The sequence below is a fragment of the Vidua macroura genome, chromosome 6 (genome assembly GCF_024509145.1).
Source record: "Vidua macroura isolate BioBank_ID:100142 chromosome 6, ASM2450914v1, whole genome shotgun sequence".
Classification (NCBI taxonomy): Eukaryota; Metazoa; Chordata; class Aves; order Passeriformes; family Viduidae; genus Vidua; species Vidua macroura.
Genome location: NC_071576.1, coordinates 40,891,985 through 40,910,932, shown reverse-complemented (window position 1 = coordinate 40,910,932; position 18,948 = coordinate 40,891,985). Strand labels below are relative to the sequence as shown.

Sequence of the window (18,948 nt, the reverse complement as noted above, 5' to 3'; positions counted from 1 at the left end):
TAGTTCTTGTTAACCAATTAAACAGAAATTCATTTCAATATCTGGACACTGGATGCTCTTTGAGCATACTTAGGCTTTTACAAGGTCCTTTAAATGAGAATATTAAATGTACAGCTGCAGTTCTTTCCCTGACAGGGGACAGCTTCTGTCTCTGGGTTCTGTAGAATCATCATTATCAAATTTAAGAAAACTTTCATCTGTCTGCCATTTGTAGCGTTTTAAGGAGTGCGACTGCAGAGCCTAACCCTGCTTTAATCCTCCCAGAGTGCTTCAGTGAAGCTCTGGGTCCCCCATAAATGTCAGGCCTGGACAATTTGCCATCTTATCAGATGCAGTGAAGTTAGTTCCAGCCCTCTCACCCCTCCCCCAGAGGAAAGATTTGTTGCTGCAAACAGCAAAGGAAAGAAAAAAACTTTTTCCTGGCTTACTGCCAGGATCACCATGGGAGTTGTAGAATCCTTGGCATTTATATATGAGACTTTCATTGCTCTCCTCTCCCTTCAGTTGTTGCAGAGAGTATCCTTATCCTAGATTTTTTTTTTTTTTTTCTTCTTGCCTGTCCTGCCTTGTTGTTTTTCAGAATGAAGAAAACTGCCTTCGTGGCATCTCTGAGAGCTCTGAAATTTGAGACCAATCAGCACCTCTGTGTACAATTTTTATAGGATACATTTGGGCTGCTTTTGTATCTACGTTGGCAGCTTCTAAGCAGCAAAAGGTTAAACTTAACTGTAAGAGGAAAATTATGCTATTCTAAGACAATTTTATTTTGGTTTTCAGATTAGATTTTAAGAATGTGTTTTAAGAGTCTGTATCATGTTGCACAATGGATTTTTGGATACCCTTTGCAGATTGCTATACACAACTTGAGTAGGCAACAGATAAACCAGATGATCCAGAAATTGGAAAGGCATGTACTTTTAGAAAGGATATTTGAAAATATTCTGTCATGAACATGAAGCAGTTAGCTGCAGACAAATAGATGATTAAGCATATCTCCTATTGTTGCACTCTTTCTTTGTTACTTTGTGCTTTCCCTCTGACTCTGTATAGTCTGTACCACATCACATTCCTTATCAAAGCTACTTGCTTTGTTTACCCCCTTTAATTACTGAAAGTATTACAACTTTAGCATTTATCTGTATAGCATAAATACATGGCATTGCTGTAGTAATTTGCATGTGAGTATATAAAATAGAGTAGTAAATACACCTTAGTCTTGTATCCATTTTACTGATGAGTAGATAGATATGTAAATAACTTGTACAAGGTCAAATCATATTAATAATGGAATTTAGAAATCTAGATTCTGTTTTAGTGACTGTATCAAATGTATCTTACAATACAGTAGGAACATCTGGCTTTTAAATTAGAAAGGTCTTACATTTTCTATAGAAACAATTTGCGACAGATAATCTTCAGCCAGCTTTTCCTTTAATCTTTGTCTCTAAATTATGCAGATATATGGAATAGTTTCTTAGATGCCTGGAGGTAGGAAAATTATGTGTCTTTTTGCAAACTGAATAGTGGGCTGGTTTAGGAATATACAGTAGTGTCCCTGGGCTTTCAAATGCTGTAATTTGTATCTGGCGTTTGCCGCCTTCTTCTTTTTTTTTCTTTTTTTTTTTTTTTTTTTTTTTAATTAGCTACAATTTTGAATGCTCTTTAGAAATTAAAATGGCACCTGGCATTAGTTGTCTTTGAATCCTGGTGACTTAATTCTGTAGAGATGCTACGGGCAGAAGGATAGTAGATGGTGTGCATATTCCAGGATGGTAATGTTGGAGTAGGGAATCATGGGTAGAAGTTTGACTTCATACAGTAAAGAATAGCATGCTATTCCAGATGTTTACCAAGAAGAAATAAATAACTCTTGTTGATACCTTTCAATGATTTTTTTAATGTAAATTTATTTTCAATCCTGTTTCATTGTGGTGTAACTACCACATAGTATTATCACAACCTGCAGTTAATATTCACCTTCCCCGTTTCATCAGACAGCCATACAGCCATGTGCAGTTTGGGCCATGAAGGATGAGGTATTTTTATATAGCTCAAGCTAAGATCAGTTATTTTTACGATGTGGAGGAAAAAAGCAGCACCATGTCCTAAATGGCATTTTTCCAGTAGATGTGGAAAAAACCTCATGACTGCCAGTACTTCAGCTTTTATCCTCAGAGAAGTCAGTAAGATGTATTTGTATTCAAGCAATGCTGGCAGTAATGTCTGCGGTTAAAGTTGTCCAGTGTTGAGAGCTGTGTGTATGGGGTATGTGTATAATGTTTGTGCTTATATGAAACAGAGCTGTATAGCTTACAGGAAACTAAGCAAAACATGCCTTCATCAAAAGGGCAAGTTCTTCCTGGTATAGAACTTAAGCTCTGAAATTGAGGTATGTGCTGATTTTTGACAGCTATAATATGGTGGTAACCTTACCTAGATTTATTTTTTTGTCCTTCAAAAAGCTGTCCTTTCATGTGTGTGATTGGCACTGGGCTTGCTTTGTGTTTAGCTTCTCTAATCAAGGGAATTTAAGCTTCTATTCTCCCAGCATTAGTACAGCAGTCATGGGAAATCTCAAACAAGCCATATCTTATTGCAGCAGTTGACACAAATAAAAGCAGTTGTGCTTTTATTTATTTATTTTTGATGCTGGATGCTGATTAAAAGTTTCCAAGCATCCTTTAGCTATGTTATAAAGCCAACCAGCAGAGAGCAGGACAGCTGCCGAGGAAGGGAGATGCTGGTGGACACAGGACAAGATCACAGTGGGAAGCATCAGTGTGTGTAACTCAGAAAGCTGGGAAAGGTGTAAACAGATCCCCAATTTATCTATAGGGTGGGCTCTCCAAACACTGTTTTATTGGCCAGTGGCTCCTGCTTTACTAACCTCTAACCTCAGCAGTACTCAGAGGTGCTGCCCACCAGCCAGCCTTGTCTTTGAACCTCCCTTGGCTCCTGCCACCTCAAAGACTTGAAGTCCGATTCCTGTGTTTTGCTTGGGACCTCACCTCTCAGCAGGATGCCTGCAGCAGGGAAAACTGATCCACCCTGAGAACATAGACATATTTGAAGGCAATACCCCTAGGACTAGAAACCTATTGCTTTCAGTTTCAGGAGCTGTCCATCACTTGTCAAGAAATGTGGATAAAACATCTTCCCACCCCCCCAACTTCTGGGCATGCGGTAGTTGAATGTTCCCTGCAATTACATACATATATTTGTTTTCTGTTATTTTCCTGACTGCTGTTGAATCAGTGATAGCACAATTCTAGCTCACTGTAGGTCTGGTTTTATGTTGAGTGTGTTGAGAACAAACATCATAATAAGGATGATACAGGTTGAAGTATTTTTGACTACTCCCCAGGTTAGGTGTGCCTGCCATTTCCTTTACAGTAATGGCCTGGTGAAATTGGAGTAATTACAGAGCCATGCAAACTCCTGGAAACTAGAGGGAAGAGAGTGGGCTATTTTTGTGTCTTTACATCCTTATTGATGACTATGTAGATATAATGGCTTATCTGGAAGCTAGACAGCTTAGCTGGAAGCTAGAGTAGTAACTATTTCTCTTTTTCAGCTGTGTTACTTCTATGGTGTCAACACATGCCGTTTGCTTGTAAATAGGAAGACAAACCGAAAGCTCTTTGGGAGCAAAGGGAATTCAGAAAATGGTAGTAACTTTTTTATATCACATGTTTTTAAAGCTGTAAACACTGCATGAAATTTTTGGGTTTTGTTTGGTTGTGGGGTTTTTTTGGGGTTTTGTTGTTTTTTTTCCCTCTCATCCTGTTGCTTTCTTTGCTGGCTCTGTCTCCATACTTTGTAACAGTATTCCCAGCCACAGCTGAGAATGGGGTGGGTTCCTTGCTACTCATAGTGTTGATATTTGTTTGTTGGCTCCATAACTGAAAAGTATTTTGACCATGGATTTATAGGGTGCCAGGACAGTAAGTCAGGTTTCCTGGCTGGTGCAATGTTGCCTTCTGCAACAGAGTTGCTAAGTTGACATATTTATTAATCAAAGAAGCAAGTTTGAGGTGCAGCAATATATGGAGGGAGGGGAGAACACCAGTGCTAAGTGATATTTTTATCTATTCAAGTCTTGTGTTCTTGCTACTTTTAGAATTAAGTTGTTATTACTAGGACAAGGAATAGTATAAATATGTATTTTAAAGGTAATGATAATGCAGAATTTCAAAATTATATAAAAAGTTGCCATTTAATGAGAGAGAATGAAAACTCTTATTGAAAATACCTTATTTTGTGTCATGTATTTAAGCAGAAGAAAGTTCTTCATGAGAAGATGAAAACCTTAGAAACACCAAAGCAAGAATACCTCCAAAACCCACCACTCCTAAAAAAAAAAATCAAAAAAACCCTTAAACTCCCAAAGTTATGTGAAAGTGTGGAAGCAATAGATAAGCTTCTAAGAACCATTCTCATATAAGCAAAGTATGTGTTGTATGTATAGATTACTACAACTGATGTGATTCTTTTCAAAGCGCCAAAGAGAATCTGAGGAAGGCTGCAGTGCAAGAAGCTTAGTTTTAATATCTGAGCTTGCACTAATGTTTTCTTTTAACTCTTCTAAGAGTCAGCAAGTAGTCTCCAGCAATAAAACTGAGAGTGAGTAGAAGTGAGTTATTCCCAAGTGGCTGGTATCTGAAGGGTAAGATTAGCATTTCGAACTCTGACCTCTGTCCCCTTATGAATTGGCAGCTTCAAAAAGAAAATGGAAAAAAAGAAATTTGGATAATGGAAAGATTCAGTTTTCACTCTGTTGTATCTGAAGGAGGCAAATGTACTTGTTTCATAGCTGAAATTACTGCAGCAGAGAATATTGAGCCAAAGAATTAAATCTACTTACTGCTTCATTTTTGAAGATATTGTTTTTGAAGCTGAATTACAATAAAAACCAGCACCATGAAATGTCTGTCTAGAATCTCTCTCTTAAAACATTTGACTATAATGATACAAATTATTGTTTTGTTTGCTCATACTGCTTAAATCTCTTGTAATTAAGGAATATTCCTCTATAGGCCACTCATATAATTTGTTTAAGTTAAACAGATGAATTGAGTACTCTCAGGGCTTTATTTGAGAATTGTGCATAACTCAGTAACATGGAATGAAAGTTCAGAAATCATATTAAAATAATGATGTCAGATTACATTAGGAGCAAATCTTAGTTAACTGGAAACAACAGTGTGTGCCCTGCATTGTTCTACAGAGGAACTTCAGGGTTCAGATAACCCTGATGCTGAATTCTGGATTAGTCTTTATCTGAAGTGATCATGGGCCAAAACTTCAATTCCTTGCTTATCTCCATTTTTTAGCTTTAGAGGTGACATACTGTTACTCTACACACTCTTTATATACTGTCTGCACTACTTCTTTTCTTGAATAGGTCTGCAGTGAGAAACAGATGCAACACTACCAGTTTAGGTTGAATTTGAAAGATGCTTTTAATCTGATATCCTATAAAAAACATGAAAATCAGAAAACTTTTCAGTTTTAGGCAAGTTAGCATGATTTTACCAGTATTTAATTGATTTAATGGATTAGCTTTTAAAATTCCTAGATAGTCCATGTATGAGGACAAGAAACTAATTTTTACTTTCAGACTGCAATTTCTAAAGAGTTTACCTCCAGTTTCAGGTAATTGTACTGGCACTCCAAAAGAGAGAACTTTTCAGAGCACAACTCTCTTACTGTTATTCATAGGCTGAAACACATGAGTTGTTTTTGAAAAATGTAACCTAGATTTGTGTAGCATAGATTTGCATTTCAAATCTTCATGCCTCTCTGGGAAAAATGAGACTGCTTCAGGACACTATTGAAAACAGAGCTTTAAGGGGAAGAAGGACGACGACCTACAGCTAGTCACTTATTTTATCCTCTCATGATCCATTACTAAGAGAAGAATGGATTTATTGGAAGTTATTTTAAGGTACCAGAGGTCTAAATTTCTGTCTGAATAACCCTATTTTTTCCTGCAATGTTTACAGAGAGAATGAGCCAGCCAGCCTTAGGTGTGTTGAATGTGATTGAGTGATATCACCAAGGGTCCTAAACCAATCAAGCTTTTTTTTTTTAATCCCAAAATTTTACCATTTTCTAGAAACAACAAAATACTTTTTAATTCTTAATAGTATAAAGTCTTCTGAGGCTATTTTGTAAGTCTGTTTAAAAAACCTAAACATATCACTGGTTTTAGCTGATACAAGCTGGTATCATCTTTGCTGGAGAACTCCATACTAAAACTAGGATGTGTGATCAGCAAGGAAGCTGTTGGAACAGGGAACTAGATGTAGGAACAATAAAACTGTACAGAAAGAGGATGCAGATTACAATTTATAAGCAGAAGAATGTGGGAACTTGGGGCTATAAGTTCCTCAGTCTAAACCCAAAATTCATCTTCGGAAACTTTTTCTAAAATCCATATTGCCCAGGAGAGAAACTTCCCTTCTCTTCAGTCCCCTTTTGCAGGGGAGGTCAGTAGGGCTTTTGAGAGCTCAGGTTTGCTATCTGTCTGTAATATAACATCAGCTGCATTCATATGCATCTTGAGTATAGGGCAAACATACAAAAATTCAATTTATCTTGAACCTCAGTAGCCCATTTAATCCTCCTGCCCAATGGAAATAGTTTGGGGGTAGGGGAGGTTGCCTGGGACCAATCTGAGTAGTTTACTTGGTGGGAAATAACATGTTTTGTCTCAGTAACTTAGAAACTTTTGATTATATTACAATATGACATAAAACTTTAGCAGGCCTTCGTGGATGCACTTCCATGTCCAGAGCTGTCAGATGCACAGCTGAGCTATAGATATTTACTGTAATATCTTTTGTATCCCTGTTGAAGGTACACATTTTAGCAAAGGGTTACTGCAGTCAGTTACTTCAGTTACTTAGCTAAATATTTTATTAAAGTTTCTATTTACAAATAAAAAGAAAAGATAAAGTTATTGGGGTTTTTTCTATTCTTCTATCCATCCCAAAATTTGAAAAGTTTAGAATGGTTAAGTCTCACATCATCTCTTTGAGGTCAGTATTACACATACTGCTGAGAGGCTGAAGTAGAAGCAAGAATGCCAATAAATAAAGGCCAAACTTTTATCTGTACATAAGAAACAGAACCAGGATTAAAAGTAAGATCACCAAGTTTCCAGGCCAGTGCTGTTGCAGCAGGTAGGGCTCACTTTTTTGCTTGGATAGACTTCTCTAATCCAGCTGGGAGTAAAAGCTAGGAACACCAAGAATCATTAAGAATGGAAAGCATTTAAGTAGAGTCACCATAGGTGGTGTGAAAATGGTTGTATTTTGAGGTCTTGTAAACCCTTTCAAGGCATTCTGGAAACACTGAACTGCTGCAGTGGGGCAGGATCTCACAGCATCATGGCGCCTGACCCACAAGTTGAGAAGAGTGGTGGTTTATGGGCAGTTAAATTTTACTACTCTTTTGCGAATTTTTTTTCCCCTCTTGCTACTTTTACGGACTCCCACCAAATCATGGGCTGTGAAAAGAGAGAAGGCTAGAAAGTTCCTTTCATGGACTGTTTTCCCCTTGATCTAGATGTTACAGAAGGTAGTCCTTTCCTTACCTTATGCCCAGGGTTTTTTTTTTACAAACCAATTGAAAGATTTACATTGATCTGTCTTGCACTCCACACCAGAGTACCATTAATGGCATTAACACTAGAACTTATAAACATTATATGAATGGACTCTGTAACCTGATGCTATGTTGGCTTGTAAAGAGCTTATAAAGATATACTGGGCCCCCAAGTGTGTTTATTTCTAAGACAAATAACACCTTACCTAAATAAATGTTACTTTCTATGAGTAGGCTGCCCTGTTGCTGCATGCTGCTGCCTGTTGTCTGGTATGAACATAAGTGCAAATGATCCCTTCCCAAGCTCTTGCCTATGCTGGTATGTGCTGAATATTGTCAGTTTAGTTTCTTCGTAGTCTGATTGAACTAAATCCTGGAACTGAAAGCAAGTGGAATTAACTTTTGGGTTGGATGCTTTCTTACTTGGTTTTAAGGCACATCTGTCTTGCAGGTATTGCTAGTATTTCTCAAGATGTGCATGTGTATTGGTAGAGATAAATTGATAACATTACATTATGTTAAGAAATTTTGGCCTTCACAGAAAATGATGGGTTTTCATGGCTGATCTATGAGGATGCAGAAGTTGGAAGTGGGGCAGGAGGAAGGAAGAAAGGAAGGGCAACAACTTAGAACTACTTACTGGCATGCCCATGTTTGTAAACGTAGGCTGCAGCACTCTCTGCTTGGTGAGAGGAGAAATTTGGTCTCCAATTCCTTCAGTCTTTAGCTTCCATAATTAAGTTGTCATGGCTTTGTTAAATTTACTGCAGAAATTGAATTCAGATGAACTAATTTAATGGGCAATCTATTGTATAATGAGAACTTCCCGTCACTTCCAACCCATTGGGCAACGCAATAATATAATGTATTTCTCATTGTCAGTCAAGTCATACAGTATGCTCAGTTTGACTCTTCAAAGCATTGGTAAAACTATTTTCAAAAGTAATGCTTTTCTGTCTTTCATTTTGGATCTATCCTAGATTTTCTATTTATCCAGAAATTTAGAAATAGAAGAGAAATTGTATTTCTTCTTTCTGTTTTCAATTCCTTGTAAGCCATTTAGGTTAATGTACATTGATCTGTGTTGTCTTGGCAAACAAAGTACAAAGTAGATGTTTGATCTCTGTTAACCACCTAGGTTGCCCATGGCCTAAGCAATATTTAGATGTACACAAAGCTAGCTTTCTCTACAAGTCTGTGGTCTACATAGTGTGTTTCCTTAGAAAAATCTGGAAACCTCATCAAGCAGGCTTCTAGAATACTAGAAGTTAATTTCAGTTCAGGTTGAAAGGAGGAGTCTGACTATGTCATAGTTGTAGACTGTGTATAATCAATTCTACGTGAAAGCCAAGGTCTGGACTTATGGATTGTTTATTTCAAATCCTGAAAGGCGTTCAGGTAGCTCTAATTAGTGCATTACAATTACCATACCTTAAAAATATTCCGTTGTGTATTAAAGGTACTCTTGAGTTTCCTGGATTCATAGATACAGAAAAGAGGAACAGAGAGCTCAGTAAAGCTATGTAAGAATAATAAGAAAGTTGGCAGAGGAGTCAACAGAATCCTTTTTCTTTTGTTGTTGTTACTCTCTCCTGTATCACAAATGTGTTCATGGGATTTCTATCCCCTCTATTTCTTACATTCCAACATAAGCTTTTCAACCTCACCAAGCAGAGTAGAAAATAGATTTCAAATGGAATCAACATACATCTTCCCAATAGAAAACTTTCCCAAAATATTTAGTAAGTCAGCATGCAGAGCAGCAGACACTAGCAAGCCATGTTAATCAGTTCTGCTTTATAAAAGCAAACAAGGTGGGGAGGAAGTAATGAGACCCTGAAACATCTGTTTGGGGACTTCAAATCCCCTTAGAAGGTTTTGAGTTCTGCCTTAAAGAAACACAACTCAAAAAATATTACAACCAACTGTGGGAACATTTTATGGCTCTTTACAAAAAATTAATTACATAAATATTAGTCTATAAAATATAAATTCCCTCTGCCCTCTTCTCCAGATTTGCTTCTGGTATAAAGGTGTAATCTTCCCTGACATTACAAGCATTCTTTAAGCAAAGAGAAGCTAGATCAGAGCCATCCTAGTTTTGCAGAAGGAAGAAAACCATCTTTGATTTTTATGAAGCTAGATAATAATAGATATTATGGTATTAATAAACAATCTTGGAACATTATAGGAATGATGTCATTTAATGACAATGGAATACATAATCCTGTATTACATACTATTAATAGTTACATAATTGCTTATAAAGTTGTATGTTAAAAACATACATAAAACTACATAAAATAGTTTCTCCTTCCTACTTAGTGCTGCTTACAGCAATTGTTCTATCATGAAAATAAAATTTGGTATCCTTTTTATTTAGCATACTTGAACAGAGACATTAACTGTTGTGGTCCATTTTAGTTCTTAATCTGCTTCTGTTTTTCTTTTTAGATAGTTTGCTGTTTTGATAATATATTTTTCCTAAGGGATAGGACATGGGGAAAGAAATACTAATGCTTTTGCTTAGCATGTAGTGTTTGCTTTATTGTCTTTTTACCTATTCTTATCTGTTTATATAATTCTTCTGCTTTTACACTTGAATGCAGTAGGAATTTTGTTCCGTGTTCTTGGTAATCAGCCTGTTATCCAGCTGTTAAGTCCTATCAGGAAGAGAAATAAGGAGAGGGAAGTGATTCCATTCTAAACTGAAGTTAGTTTGCACTCTCTCTGGGTGACAAGCTCAAGAGTAGTGTCATTTTGGACATACCCATCACTTTCTGCAGTAAAATTTTGAAATAGCCTGAAATAGTCAGAGTTACAGCTGTTTGCACAGTAAATGTAGTACTTCAGAGAGCAATAATCTCTTTCCTAGTTTGCTTTTTAAATTGTAACATGGATTTTTTTAATCTTAAATATTTGCAGAAATGTTCTGCAGAATGTGTTTTACAGATTTTCTTTTTCTTTTACTCACAGAGTAGAGTTTTAGGGCTGGTGGTTCAGCAACAAGTCTGTAGTTCTAAACCCCTTAGCTTACACTCGGAGTAAAGTACAGGGTAGCATAAACATGAATATGTGCAAGTTTGTGCTTATAATCTTTCCTCTAGACTGTTATTTAGTCTAGGAATATCCAAAAAGAAGTGTAAATGCAAGTATCACTGTGTGTCTTCTGTTAAAAAGTACTGACCTGCAGAGTAAGGTCTGTTGGCATTTGTTAAAAACAGATAAACAGGAGTTATTTTTGGTTCATCCCAAGATCTGTACCTCCAGAAACTTGTTATGCCTTCAGTAATTAAATAAGGTAAATAATGCAGTAACTAAATAAGGTAAATAATATTATTTAATATTTTCATAGCATGTTATTAAAACTGTGTGTAGAGCCTTTTTGCTATTTAAGAAATCTGTAGCAAAGTAAAATAGCACTTGCCCAAATTTGTGTATTGTCTTCAACTGTGTCTTGACTCTGAAAAATTTTAAAGGTTCCAATTAATGAAAAAAATGCATTTTTTTAAATTGCTGTACCTCCTACATGCAAAGACATACTCTTATAACTGGTAATTAACCATAGGGAGAGTGCAAATGAAATTAATTTCTGGAGAGTTTAATGTGCTGCAATTTCCTGAAGAAAAGAAAGGTTGAAAAAATAATATCTTTTGGGCCAGAACTCTTTAACATGGTTTGGTTAAGCATGTTTCCTTCTGGGTTGGATGGGGACCTACAGGATAATTTGATAGTTCTAGGGATTTAAAAAGTATGTTTATATCTCTTAACAGAGAGTCAGATAAGTCAGCAGTTTCATTTCCAAACAACTGCTTTTCTTCTATAATTTCTGTCTGACACAGAAACTGGGACAAGATGAAAACTATGGGACCTTAGTTTTGGAACAACTCATCTGTGAAATTCAGAGCACCTGTGTATAACAACCTCATGCTTCATTTCAGCAGTTTTACACTGTGCTAGAAATTAGCCTGGATTGATGATTGTAATAAATTGGCATGTACATGTACTTTTATGTGAAAATCATAATAATTTAATTGTATAAATTATATTAGGTTTCTTGGAACACTTGGGAAGCTATTAGTCTGGTAGGGTTCGTGAACACTGAAATTCTCTATCAAGATCAAGTGTCTCTAATATTGATGTTAAAAAGTGACTTCTAAGTTCTGCCTTTCAGGCAGAATGCTTTTATTTGACTATTTAACTCCACTGTGGATTCCTTTTGCCTTAGAAAAAATGGAGGTTAAGAGTAATTTATTTTGTTCCATGGTTAAACTGCTTTTGACATTTTTCAGGATGAAAACATATGATCTAAGTGTGAAAGTACTTGATTCCTTCAAATATTTTCATTCTGTTTAATCACTTGCAAAATAATGTTGCTGCTTCTTTTTATTGGCTGTGAGTCCTTTTAAGGGGTGGAGTTGAGTTTGAAGCCTTCAGGCATTATGGAAATACTCTATCTACAATAAACCTGCCTCCTAACTTAATTTCCACCTGACATGTAGACTGTATGGAACAGATTGTGCATGGCAAGCCAAAATTGGCTATTAAGCACTGGATCTGTGCAATGTGAAAGTGAATTTTATTTTCTTTACAGGCAAGGTGGTTCTGGGAAGCATATTTTCGATCTATGAAGGCAATTGCTCTCGCTACCCTTCAGATTATCAATGATAGAATTTATCCATATGCTGCCATTTCTTATGAAGAATGGAATGATCCCCCAGCTGTGGTAAGTATATTCATTTGATTTACTCATAAAACAAATTGTGGTTTTGGTTTTTTTTTTTCCTCGTATAAGAGGTAAGTGCTGTGAAACTTGGTAATAATTCTGTGTCTGAGTTTGAGTGTGTATGTGTTGTGCTGGTAACTTGCACAGATGAAGCTAATATATTTTATGACAGCTGGCAAAATAACTAGCAGTTTGTTTTATGTCCTGGCACTAAGATGAGAACTTTTAACTTTTGCTATTGCACACATTAAATTGCTTCCTTGTTTATGTATTTATTTATTTTTCCTTGATGCGCACACACACACACTTTTCTTTATTTCTGTTTTATTCAGGGAGAGTTTGGGGCACTGTATATATTTGGAGACAGTCTATATGATGCAGAGAAAATAGTGGAAATGCTGAAGATCTCAAAAAATCTGCAAGGATCTTTCTTTTAATTCTGTTGAAATCGCTAATTATTCTTATGGCTACAATTTTCTCTATGTTATCTTGTAACAATTTCTCTTATACAGAAACTGATGATCGAAGTTTTACTGGATTTTTTTTTTTGCCTGTTCTTGGTTTAATTTAAAGTTTCACTGGTTGAACTCACTTATGTTAAGAAAAACAGTGCAGTATTAATTAACCTCCTGCATCAAACAGCTGGTTCTGATTTTTTACTATATAAAAGCCTGTAGATGATTTTCACTCATAATCAGTTAATTTTCTCTGTGTCAAAATATAAAAAATAGTTTTGTTTTACTTATAAAACCAAACTTGTTAACTGTCTTGCTTTATGATAGTTTAGAGAAAGAAAGCTAGGTAGGAGTAAAGTGTGTTTTACTTTAAACTCTTCAGACCCATGGAGTGTGAACAGTTGCTGATGAAGAGTTAGAAGCTCATTGCTGTGCTTCAGAAGTTGTGTTTCCATTACTGAGCCAAAGGCATTAATAATCTCCTCTTGTCATTTCTTGGAGAGGAAATGTAGCCCTAGTCAGTATTTGAGGAAGAAATTAATCTGCACAGGTGTGTACTCCACAAGAAGGGAATCAGAATATCTTAACACCTTTACAATTATGGTAGCAGAACCAAGCACCTTTAAACACACTTAGTGAAATGAAGAAAATGCTTTAAAGATTACTCAGTCCTTAAAGGGAACCTAAAAACATCTCCTGGATTCTCTCCTATACTTTTTTTTTTAAAATAAATGCACTTATCAGAGTTTCAAAGTTGCCTGCTTTTTGAGCAGTAATAATCTGCTTGAGCCTGTGTCTCATCTAGCTCCTGCTTAATATCCACTCATAGCACTGTTACAATTTCTAGTCAGCCTGGATGAAACATTATAGTTGGCAAGACTTAAATATGTATGTTTGAGGTAGCAGAAAATGGCAGCTGTATCATCTAACTTTGATAAGAAGGCAAAGTAGCTAATATCCTTTTTATTTACAAGAAAATTGCTATATTCTTCTCTAAATAAACTCACGACTGAAGCTTTTAAAGAAAATGGTTTCAGGTCAGTCTCAGGGCTAAGATATAGCTAATTGTTAAACAAGAGGTGTAGAGGTGCAATCACTAGTTTAAGGGCTTACTGAAATTAGCCAGAAATTTATTTAATCAGTACAAGGTTTGCAAGGCTGCTCATAGAGCTCAGATCTCTGTGCTCTGAATAGTGAGGTTTTGAAAATGAGAGCACAGATTTGCATATGGAATATCTATACACCTTTGGAATATCTATATACCTTTAAGGGATTTGTGAATTTACTTGCTAGGACAAATTCACCTATCTAACAGAAAGAAGAGCTTGCTGTGCAAGATCATTATGCAGAGAAGGCTATTTAGAAAGAACTCTTGGCCATGGTTTCTTACCTGCCTGCCTCCTTGGTTTAAGGTGGGGATTTTTTTTTGTGTATGCTTATAGGGGTTAATTTTGCTTAGTAGGTCACTAGAATCCTGAGAAGTAACAGAAGTTTGCTAAAATGTCCTGGTTAGTAATTGTTGTGCTGTTCAATTGTTACAGCCTGCTTCAGGTGTTAGACAAAGCAGTATAACCATTATCTCTACTTTGACAATTACAATGGCTCGTGACTCTCCAAGGTGTACATTATACTTTGCATTTTGTTGAAGTATTGTAGCTTCATGTGTTTACTTCCAGAATTAGATTCATACTCAAAGAAACAGTCCTGCACTCTTCTACAGTTGGGTCACAGTTTCTTCTTTCATGCGCAACCTTTTTTTAGATATTTCTATTTCACTTGTGGTGAATTAGCCAAAATAACGTTCCTTATATAAAACTTAGCAGGCAAGAGAAAAAAGAATGGGGGTGTGGGCAAGGGAGGGACTGGGTGGCTTGAAGGCTGCTTTTCTTGGCATTAGTTTGACTTATATTGGCTCAAAATATTAGTAAGACTGTTGCCTGAGTATCTTCACCAGAGTATCGATCCAGCAGTTGTACAGGAGAGTGTTTTTCCAGGAGGGAGTATACAGTATGCAGATGATAAATGCATATACAGTTAATTCCATACTTAGTACGTTGCACGGCGGAAGTGGTCCAAGCAGTTTTATGTGTTTTTATGGGCTGACTGAAGACTGTTGGCCTTTCTCAAGCGAAAAAAACGTAATGAAGTGGATTATTTTTCTACTTATTCACTGTCCTGTTGAGGAAATGGAAGACTAGTAGCATATAATATGCTAATATGTTATGGAATAATACTTTGAATAAAAAGGCATTATGACATATTTCCTCCTTTTAATGAAGAGGAGCAAACGGTACTTTTGGGCCCTGAAATTCATTGCTGGACTACTTCAGCCCTTTGTGTCTCAGACAGTCTTTTGATGCAGGCATGGAAGTTTAATGTCTTTTTGTATTTTTTGGCCCAATCATAATCCATTAGGCAGAGGCAATCAGTTACATCCAAGTAAGCCAGAAAATGAGTGATTCTACGGTGTGCATTTTGATGGTTACCAGTTTGGGCTGGATTAGAAATAATGACTTGGGCTTGAGATGTGATCTGTTACCTTCAATTAAGTACTTTGTTATGCTCTAATAGAGGTAAATTACTTCCTCACTTGTGCTTCGCTGTAGATTGCTTAAATTCTTCTCTTTGCCTTATACCTCACTAATATGAAAAATGAGTAAGACAGGTTTTTTTCAGAATTCTTCAGCTGCTTTTGTTGAAATTCTTTCAAGCCTGTTTATAATGTAGACCTATGAAACATTAGATGGTTTTTTTGTCAGGGGCTGCTTTTGAGCTCTGACCTTGGATGATACAGACCAGAGCTTAATAATCACTTGAGAATATCAGTATGCGAACAATAAACATATCAGATTTCATTTCTTCCAGTGAGGCAGAAAACAGCACCATCATTTGGTGTAAGCTAAAATAGCAGAATTATCTCAGTGCGCAGAATGCCATTCATATAGCAAAGCCTAAGTAGTCCTCAGTCTACAGATAATGCTACTGTTATAACTGTGCTTCCCTCCTAGTACCATTTGTCATCTCCAAAGCATTAAGCAAATATTAGTATACACTTTTTTATCTACCCGTAAATGAGAACAAGCGAGCACTTTCCTGGGCAGTGCATATCTGGTATTTTTTCCATTGAACAATATTAGATTTCTGTTTCTGCTGTATTTTCCAGCTACTTGTGTGATGGTTTCAATCAGCTGGATCAAATCTTACTTTATTTATTAAGTTAGAAGATAGGGGTTTTTTTAATATTAAATAAATTTCAGTTTACTGATGGGGTTTTTCTTGTATTAGTAATATGTACTGGTTGAATATCCCACACGTATTCAGATGTGATCTTTGGTATTTTTATATGGGTGTGAAACATGATTTAACAGTTGGTTCTTTAATTTACCTGCCCAGAGTTAGGATACTTTTCTTATACAGTGGATTATTCTTCTACTAGATAGAAGTTCCTGTCTGTCTTGTGGCTAATTTTTTATCTGAGGAGGGTTTAAGATCTTCATTAAAACATGAAATGATGGCCACTACAACTTTGTTTGTAATTCTGTTGGGTGTAAGCACTTTGCTTGGCTCTGGACAAGTAGGGAGGGTTAATTCCTTTGGGTTTGCCCTGTGACCACTTGAGGATGGGAAGCATGATGAAATACTTTCTCAAAGTATTGAATAGAAACTTACCATAAATAATTGGAGAAAAATATAATAAATCAAGGTGTTTGTTAGGTCTGGTAATTCATAATTGAAACCATGTTGAAGTTAGATTGACTTTAAGAACAACCCAGCTGAAAAAGCCTTAGCCACAGTGGCAGGGGATATATCTCTGTTTTGCTTAGATGTGTAGGACTGCTCAGCTACTAAGTTCAGCACACTGCTGTCCTTACCTCTGTGTTTTAAAAAGACAGTGAATTGTTGTTCAGACTATGTGGTTTCAGTAATAGGTAGTTTACAGCAAGGCTAGGTGTTGAAAATAAAATACACAGGTGGGAAAGCTCACTGTCTTGTTCATGGGAGCAGTGAAATTTTATTCTTCTTAGGTGCTGTTGATGAGTTTTCCCACTAAATGATAGCTGGGAAGTTCTTGATCCTTCTTTAATATGGAACATCTTACACAGCCTTGTTTTCCCAGAGACCATTCTGTGATGTAGTTTCTAATGTGTCTACTGTCACAAGTCTCTTTCAATGGCGCACAACAAGTTAAGAAGTTTTGGGACTGAGTCTTCGTTACCTCTGATGTTTTACCAATATCTTTGAGGCTCTATAGAATTTAAATATTAAGATTGTCCATTTCTCAGTCCAGTTGTGTTCATTGACGTAGTGAAGCTCCCACCTGTCTCCCTTCTGTACCCTGCTAAAAAAGGTCTAAGCTTCCCTGCTAAGTTGAACCTGAAGACTCTACATCAAATCCAGCCTGAAGCCTCCCACATCATGATAATTCAGCTCCCTTGATACATCATCCTTAATGTATTTATTTTTCCTAAAGTAGCATCAGGTTGTTTTTGATGACCAAAAGGGAGGACAATATTTGATCAAACTATAGTAAAAGAAGGTGCCTTGTTTCTAAGGCATTATCACACATGCACACTTGTAGAAAGCATGCACAGGACAGCTGCAGCAGTCCGAATCCTTATGTATATACAGAACCATTCCTGACTTCTCCCCTCTTCCAGCTTCGGGCTATTCCCAAGCTCTCACTGTCACTCACATTCTGGTACTTTGGATTTTCATATTAACTGCAAAAAGCTGTCAGACAACTGAGTCTTAAGTGACATGAAATTACTCTTAGGAAACTAACATTTCAATTTGATCCTTTTTGCCCATAAAAATGATTCACAGCAAGTAACCTATTAATCTTGGATTAATTATCCCGGCTCTTCTAATTATATTAGCTGGGAGGGTGATGGTGAAGGGTTGTCTTATCCATAGCTGAGTGTCAGCACTTTGTCAAAGAAAGGTGATGGATGATCAATCTACTTTTGCTGTTTGATCTCCTCTCTGAGAGGGAAAGTTCCTGTGAATTTCCATCAAGAATGTTAATAAAGATGGGAATGGAACAAATGTGCCTTCATCACTTGGTTGCTTGAGCAGTGACTGGGAGAACCCATCCCTATGTCATTAGCCATTTCATGCTTTGCTGCCGTAATGGAGATATAATTAGGTTGCTGTTGTATTAATTGCCTGTATGGTTTGCTTTTCCCAAGCAGAAATCTGGAAGACTTTAGCAAATTATGGAGGCTTGAATTTGCCTGATTTCCTGCAGAAAGTGGGGTCAATAGGTCTCAGACTGTAGACACACTCTTCAGGCAGGCAGCAGGGGGTTGGCTCTTAATAGCACTTGAGAGATGCTTAATTGCCTTTTCGAAATGTTTTTCTCAAATGAGAGGCATGGTTCTCCCATCCATTAGTGTGTGTCTACAGGCTTTTCTCTCCCTCCATAATCCTTTAGTAGTGCAGAAGCAAAACCTCCTTAAAAGTTGTCTTATTTTTCCTAAGTTATGACCAGCAGGGGAGAATTTTCATGCCTTTCTGAAAGGCATGAAAGTTGGGATTTAATGAATTTACCTAAAATTTAAGTTTATAAGAGAAATCCATGACCATTTTAGGTACATATGCATGTGCTTGGACACATATGCATGATATGTTTCTTTCTGTAAGTACCTAAAATAGTCTTAGATTATGGAAAAGAAATAATGATTTTCAAAATATATTATAGCAAGCAATTTGTTAGAAGGTGCTGTGGATGGAGAGAAAACGTTTCTAGAAAAACTTCAAATGGGAGCCAATAATACAGGTAGCAATTCTCACCCGTAAGTAATAAATAGAACATTGTCTGCAGATGGCTCTACCAGTTATTTCTTCTTATAGGACAGAAACATAATATTTTCTTGGCACTCTGATTATGATGTTAAACCTCTGTTTCAAGTATTAATGAAAAGAAGTTTCTGAGAGTTGTGTTAAGAACCTGCTTGACATTACCAGGGTCATTCAGATAATAACAGTCTTGGGGTGGGGGTTGTGTGGAAGTAAGTCTGCAGTAAAGCTTTAATGAGGTGGATTATGCTCTGGTAACATTTAGATTGTGATTTGCTGTAGGAATTACTGAAGCTACAGCAAAATCAGAGGGCTGTCCCCATCTGCCACTAGTCATCTTGTACAACTAGCAAAGTA

General features: G+C 36.5%; 1 protein-coding gene across 3 annotated transcripts in view; it reads left to right on the top strand.

The window, feature by feature from the left end:
* The window catches only part of EXT2 (exostosin glycosyltransferase 2), a 72,905-nt gene that overhangs the window by 21,785 nt on the left and 32,172 nt on the right, over positions 1-18,948 (top strand). For all 3 annotated transcript variants that reach the window (XM_053980790.1, XM_053980789.1, XM_053980788.1), the window contains one exon: positions 12,206-12,337. In XM_053980790.1, the coding sequence (XP_053836765.1) occupies positions 12,206-12,337 (132 nt within the window). The remainder of the gene's footprint in view (positions 1-12,205; positions 12,338-18,948) is intronic.